The 7,175-nt window shown below is 45.0% G+C and overlaps 2 protein-coding genes across 2 annotated transcripts; both read left to right on the top strand.

Moving 5' to 3' along the window:
• Nucleotides 1-1,311: 1,311 nt before the first annotated feature.
• On the top strand, nucleotides 1,312-1,833 carry LOC147503482 (uncharacterized). Its single transcript, XM_086604862.1, has one exon. The coding sequence runs from the start codon at nucleotides 1,312-1,314 to the stop codon at nucleotides 1,831-1,833; it is 522 nt and encodes a 173-aa protein (XP_086460988.1).
• Nucleotides 1,834-3,516: 1,683 nt separating this feature from the next.
• Nucleotides 3,517-4,062, top strand: LOC147503481 (uncharacterized). Its single transcript, XM_086604861.1, has one exon. The coding sequence runs from the start codon at nucleotides 3,517-3,519 to the stop codon at nucleotides 4,060-4,062; it is 546 nt and encodes a 181-aa protein (XP_086460987.1).
• The last annotated feature ends 3,113 nt before the right edge of the window (nucleotides 4,063-7,175 follow it).

The following is a 7,175-nucleotide window of genomic DNA, read 5'->3' as shown; positions in this document are numbered from 1 at the left end:
ACTTAGAAATGGCATCGAAGAGAGCAGTGGGTAGACCAAAGAAGGTTAAGGTTCATGAGCCGGCCCTTGATGATTGAGGAGGAGAAGGATTAGAAGAAGAGGAAAGCAACGGAAGAAACACGCTGATCGCGGGGAGGAGATGAGAGAGATTCGAGAGAGGAGAACGATGAGCTGCGGAAAGAGAGGGAGAAGACGGAGGAGAAGGCCGGGGAAGAACTAAGCGAGGGGGTCCGAAAATGAGGGATCTGAAGATGAGGAGGGGACCGGGCCGAATCTAGTAGAAAACCCGGTAGCGGGGTTGACAATGGAGCAAGTCCAAGAGATGATAGACAATGATAGGGAGGCAAACCGGCGGCAGACGAAGGAGCACGGGGGAGCGGCTAGTCAGGTGGTGGCTAGGGTTGAATCGCAACCCATTAGCAGATGACATATGGGCCTCAGAGGTCCCAAAGCGGTTCACCCAGCCGAGGTTTGAGAGGTATGACGGCAAAGGGGATCCAGCGGACCACATTCATCATTTTCAACAACAGATACCACTATGGCAAGAGGCTAGGTATGACGGTTTACAGTGTATGATGTTTCCGGCTAGCCTTAAAGGAGGGGTGTCGGATTGGTATTACCGATTGCCAGCGGGGAGCATCAAGAGTTTTCAGGAGTTGGAGCAGGCATTCATAAATCACTTTATACATTAGAAAAAGCGAGTGGTGGACATCGCGGTTCTATTCAATGTGCGACAAAGGTCCACGGAATCAATTAGGGAGTTTCTGTGTCGGTTCAAGGCAGAGACCCTGAAAGTTGAAAATCTGGATGAGAGGACAGCGGTGATAGCCTTTGAGAGAGGCTTGCGCCCGGGGACAGGAGTGCACTAATCCGTGGCCAAGAATGAGATTGCATCACTACATGAGCTGTATCCACGAGTGGAAAAGTATATACGATATGAAGATTCTATGCTGAAGGATTCCAAGAGAACGGGGAAGGCCGTGTTGTCCTTGGAGAAGGATCGGGAATGCCGGAAAATGGGGACATCGGAGAAAGAAAGTGGAAGATACCGTGGATACGGAAAGAAAGAGGAAGCCGGGGAAGGAATCGAAGAGTATAGAGAGAGGAAGTCATACCGCAAGATGGAACAGACTCCATTGAACAAGCCGCTCAGTGAGATCTTGCCCCTAATAAAGGATCGAGGGGGGGGGGGGGGGTATGAAGGACCGCGAACCATGCCAATGGAGATACTGGAGAAGCCCTTCTGTGCATATCATCAGATAAGGAATCAAGAGACGCATTATTGTTACGAATGACTGGTTGGTTCAGAGAATGGTGAAAAAAGGGAGGATGGGAGAATTTGTGAGAGACGGTCGGAATGAGGAGCGCATGCCGCCGCAGGGAAGGATACTAGGAACCATCAACGTGATTTACAGCGGGGAGGTTATGAGTCATAACGCTCATAGAGACAAGATACGGCGGACCGCGAGCATCCAACAGATTAATGAGAGAACGGATAGGCCTCGGCAACGAGCTGGGACAGCGGCAGAAAAGAATAGAATCGTGTTTAGCGACGCGGACCTAAGAGCAGTGGACTCACCACATGAAGACGCATTGGTCATTACAGTGGCAATGGGGAATTACATGATGAAAAGGGTATTGATTGATTGTGGAAGTGCGGTAGATCTGTTGTTCAGAGGTGCTTTGGAGGAAATGGGAGTTGATCCTAAGCAGCTGCGTCCTTCACGAACTAATTTGTATGGATTTAACGGAAGTATGACCAAACCCATGGGGGAACTCTTACTGCCGGTGACAGTCTTCGCCCGTTTCATGGTGGTGGATTCGGCGTCGTAATATAATGCAATCTTGGGAAGGTGGTGGATTCACAAGATGAAGGTGGTCCCATCAACGTATTATCAGGTAATACGATTCCCCACCCCTACTGGCATGTATGAGGTCTACGGTGATTAGGTTACGGCAAAAAACAGTCATTAGGGAACCGCAAAAAGGCTGATAGGCGGGTCAGAAGGAGAGGCTTCCAATCCTAGGAAGAGGCTAGCATAACAATTACAGTGCACTTCAGGGGAAGAGGAGGGTGAGACAGCGTCGGACCCAAAGACGCTCAATGAGATAGAGGTGGTGAATATTGGGATAGGGGAAGAGGAGAAGTTCACGTCGATAGGATCTAGCTTGCCTGAGGAGTGGAGGGGTAAATTGATACAGTTCTTGTCAGAAAATAGAAATGTCTTCGCTTGGATAATAGAGGATGTTACTAGGTTGAACCCCGAGTTCGCATGCATCACTTGCATAAGAAAGAGAACACCAAACCCGTGAGGCAAAAGATGCACAATATTAGGCCAAAATATGGTGAAGGGATCCGGGAAGAGGTCACCAGATTGAAAAGGGCGGGAATAATCCGAGAGGTAGAGTTCACGGACTGGTTATCTAATATAGTTGCGGTACCAAAAAAGAATGGGAAAGTGCGTATGTGTGTGGACTTTACGGATGTGAATCTAGAGTGTCCAAAGGACAGCTACCCCATGCCGCGAGTAGATGAGTTGGTTGACAGGACGGCCGAGTTCAAGATCTTTTCCTTCATGGACGCGTAGATGGGGTATAATCAGGTCGCGATGTATGGGCCCGATCAGGAGAAGACTTCGTTTGTGGTGGAGGGCGGTATTTACTGCTATACGAGGATGCCGTTTGGTTTGAAAAATGCAAGGGCAACCTTCCAACGGTTGGGTGAAAAAATGTTCGAAAGCAAGATTCAGAGGGGAATTTAGATTTATATAGACAACATGGTGGGGAAAAGTATGTCAGAAGAGGAACATACAGAGGGGTTGCGAGAAACCTTCGGGATACTACGTAAATACAACTTGAAACTAAACCCAGAGAAGTGTACTTTCGGGGTGACTATAGGAAAGTTTTTGGGGTATATCGTTACTCATAGGAGAATCGAAGCTAACCCCGAGCAGGTAAGGTCCTTCATAGAGATGTCATCTCCGCAGAATGTGAAGGAAGTACAGCGGTTAGCAGGAAGAGTCGCGGCGTTGAATAGATTCATCTCCAAGTCATTTGACAAGTGCCGACCGCTGTACCGACTGTTGAAGAGCACACTGGATTTTATATGGACCGCGGAGTGTGAAGAGGCATTCCAGGAATTGAAAAAATATTTGGGCAAAACGCCTTTGTTGTCGCGGCCCGAGACCGGGGAGAAGTTGTATTTGTACTTGGGGGGCCGCGGAGTATGCGCGTCATTTCTTCGGTTCTAGTTCGGGTGGTAGACAAGGTGGAGAAGCCGGTATATTTTCAGAGCAAGACTTTGTTAGACGCGGAGACGCGATATAGTAGAATCGAGAGGTATGCCTTGGCATTGGTATTTTCAACCTTGAAGCTAAAGCCCTATTTTGAAGCACATGTGGTGGTGGTGGTAACGAATTTGCCTCACGAGACAAAGCGAAAGAGCGGAAAAATCGGTAAAATGTTGAAGTGGGCGGTGATCTTTGAGTTCCTATGAGATCTGATCGATAAGAAACCATGGCGGAGAAGGCGCAGGTAGTGGCTGAATTTCTGGTACAGTTTCCCGCAGAGGATCCCACGTGGGGAGAGGAGATGATTATGGAGCCGGAGCGGAAGAGCGAGCCAGACCTTCTAGACCCGTGGGATAAGAGGAATGGGTGGAGGGTGTTCGCGGATGGATCGGCTGTCGATGCATGCAGCGGCATAGGAGTCGTGTTGGTTACACCTGATAATAGCAGAATAGAGCAAACTATGAAACTCGGGTTCGTGGCGTCTAGCAATGAGGCGGAGTACGAAGCGGTGATCGCCGGATTGAGAATGGCCGAGGATTTGGGAGTGAAGGAGCTGACAGTCTATTTTGATTCAAACTTAGTGGTCTGTCAAGTGAACGGAGGGTTCACCGCTCGATGTCCCAGGATGGCAAGATATTTGGATGTGGTGCGTAAACGAGTTGAGAAGTTCACGAAAATCTGTTTCCTTCACTTGGGCCAGGGAGAGAAACGGAATGCGCCCGATGCCACAGCATATGTAGCGATTGCAATTCCCGGATCGAGGAGAGAATAATACATGTGGGGAGGTTGGAGAAACCGAGTACCGAGGATGAGATGGAAATTTGTCATGTCATGGAAGAGAAGGAGGGTTGGATGGAGCCTATTAAGGACTTTCTGGCGGGAAAGGAAGTCATAGATAAAAGGGAAAGAAGGAGATGGGAGCAGACTTCTCAGAGATAAGTTCTACTGGAAGGAGAGTTATATTGGAAAAACTTCAGTGGACCACTTCTAAAATGTTTGGGTCCGCGACTATCCCAGGAGGTGTTGGCAGAATTACACGAGGGAGATTGCGGGAGTCATTCGGCGGGAAAGACAACGACACACCGAGTATTGACACAGGGGTATTTCTGGCCCCACATGAAGAGGGATGCTGTGGAATTTGCTAAGAGGTGTGGCAAATGTTAGAGATTTGCACAGTTGATATTCACCCCTACTGAACCCCTTCACAATGTCTCAAGTCTGTGGCCTTTCGCTATGTGGGCAATGGATATAGTGGGACCACTACCCATGGCCAGTGGTAAAAGGAGGTTCATGCTCGTGGCCACAGATTATTTCACAAAATGGATTGAAGTCGTGCCCCTACAGCATGAAGGAAGCGCAAGTCGTCAAGTTTTTATGGGAGAATATCATTTGCAGGTTTAGGTTGTCGTACACCATCATAGCAGACAATGGAACTCACTTTATAGGAGCAAAGGTGGCTAGATTCTTGCAAGCCTACAACGTAAGACAGGGGTTCTCGGCCCCTTACAACCCCGAAGGCAACGGATAGGCATAGTCCTCCAACCTAAATAGGAAGTTAGAGGATAAGAAGGGGGAGTGGGGCGACGAGCTTAATCATGTATTATGGAAAGAACTCACTATTTAGTTTGATCAAAAGTAAAACAAGCCTAGAAAACATACCAAAGGGAGCAAGGAGAGTAGATACGCCTGAGGTGAGGTCCGAAAGGATGAAAGAACCGCCAAGAAACCAGCAGAGTGCACGCAAACTAGAGGTTGATCGGAAGGGAGTGAAGGAGAGAGCAGTGGAAAACCAAGGGAGAGTGAAAGTGAAATGAGGAAGAGGGAGAGGGAAGGGTGTTTAAATAGGGAAAGGGCAAAAGTGTAACTTCATTGGTTGTGGAGCTCGAGGAGTCAGTTGAGTAGCCCAGCCAGCGCTGGACACGTGGAAGTGCAAAGAACGAGGGACGGCTAAAAACGTGCGTGATGATTGTAGTAAGGTTCACACGCAAACCAAGAAAAAATGGTATGGGCGGCAGAAAGAGTATAACGGTGAGGGTTCTCGACCCCGGATCCCTTAACGAGACCGCAGAGTCGAGAAGGGGCATTTGTAGTAGCCTGATGTGCATAGTGGGACTAAGTCCACGATGTATAGGAAAGGAGGCAACATAAGTAATAACAAGGAGGAACATCGAATCAAGACCGCAGAATCCTAGTCCACGGGGTGTCAGGTGTACGGTCGGCAAGAGGGTCGTAGGATGACAAGATAGATGGACAGCCCAGATGAGATGAAGAAGGATATAAAAACGAGAAGATGAGGAGAAAGAGAGGGGGCCGCAAGAGAGAAAGAGGGAGTGGAAACAGAAAAGAGAGAGAAAAAGAAAAAGAGAGAACATTGTTTGAGAGAGTGAGTTTTAGTGTTCATACAAAAGAGGATTTAAGGAGCCTAAATCGGCAGATCTTCGTAAAAAGAAGAAAAGTAGAAGTGCACCTATGCGCATTTGAAGCACTCAGGAGGACAGTATTTCCTTTAAACCCATTTTGTTTTACCTTTTTAATTACTTATGTGAAACCTTATGGATGCCCCTTATACTAGATTTCTGGCACTTCTCAAAAAATCTTCAATAGAAAGAATTTCTTACTTTGTCGCACGACCACAAGATTTTAGTATACTTATTTTCCTGTCGTCAATAACAAATGAGTATCCTGAGCCAAATTACCAACCTCTTCCTTCAAATGAGAGTAAGAAACACCTAGAGATAGTAGGTTTCTTTACAATATATGATGTGACCAAAACAGCACCATCACCATGCGTATTTGTTGAATTAAAAATTGGGAGCATGCAGCATCACCTCATCTAGGCTTTTAGTAGACAAACAATGACACTCACATATACAAGTAATACAACAACACCTCCTAAGCTTCTAATCCCCAGATATTCTTAAATGTGCTAACAGTAGATAGTAACTGAACATTAGGAAGTCTAGGCTAAAAGGTTCTATGGAAAGGGGTCCATATCTCAATTAGTAGAGTACACCATAATTAACATGAGCTTTTAAATTGGACCAACCTTTTTTCTACCACTAAATACCCTTGATAAAATATTCCAACAAATTATTCAATGCCTTTAAAAAAGACTATTTGGTCATTTCAATTTTTACTACCGTTTATACCCTTAACTTAACATAGGAAAAAGAGGGCATTTGTGTAAATTCAAATAAAAAACAAAATGCATGCAATATATGAATTATATATCTATATGAATTACTTATAAATTAGATTTTAATTACCATAAATACACTCTACTCCTTTCCCCTTCCATCTCCCCTCTTTTGGTAAACAATAACTTCTTTCCTTTCATCTTCTTTTTCTGTCTCCTCATCTTTTCTTCTCGACTCAAAAATCTCTAGACACTTTTCTCTTTCTTCTTTCACTGTCAGTGCAAATGCAGAAAAGAAGAAAGTACTTATTATTAATACTAATAGTGGTGGGCATGCTGTTATTGGATTTTACTTTGCTAAAGATATATCTTTTGAGTTCTTTACTAATAATCATACAATTTATGTTTTGATTTTTCCTTTTTTATGGTTTACACTTCGAATATTCATTTCAAGGATTGTTCCAATTTCAGGGTAATGCAGTCTCATCAAGTGCAATTTGCAACTTCTCATTTCAAATGCAAAGGTACAGTCTTATGCGTAAAAAGTTTCTATTTTTTATTGAATTTTTGGCTTTTCGACATATGCTGTTGAGATACTACTGACCATTTCAGTTAGTTAAATACGTACGTTTTTTTTTTTTTTTTTTTTTTTTTTTTTTTTTTTTTTTGTAATCACTAGTTTAATTTTTATTGTTCACTTTAGGCAAAAATAAATTCCCACACACCAAATTGTTGCGTAGCCTTCTGTA

The sequence above is a fragment of the Coptis chinensis genome, chromosome 4 (assembly GCF_015680905.1).
Source record: "Coptis chinensis isolate HL-2020 chromosome 4, ASM1568090v1, whole genome shotgun sequence".
Lineage (NCBI taxonomy): Eukaryota > Viridiplantae > Streptophyta > Magnoliopsida > Ranunculales > Ranunculaceae > Coptis > Coptis chinensis.
Note: the sequence above shows the minus strand (reverse complement) of the source record. Positions and strands in the feature narration are given on the sequence as shown.

Bases quoted from the DNA above. Each gene is read 5' to 3' on its own strand.
- LOC147503482 (XM_086604862.1), top strand. From the start codon at position 1,312: ATGGTGAAAAAAGGGAGGATGGGAGAATTTGTGAGAGACGGTCGGAAT.
- LOC147503481 (XM_086604861.1), top strand. From the start codon at position 3,517: ATGGCGGAGAAGGCGCAGGTAGTGGCTGAATTTCTGGTACAGTTTCCC.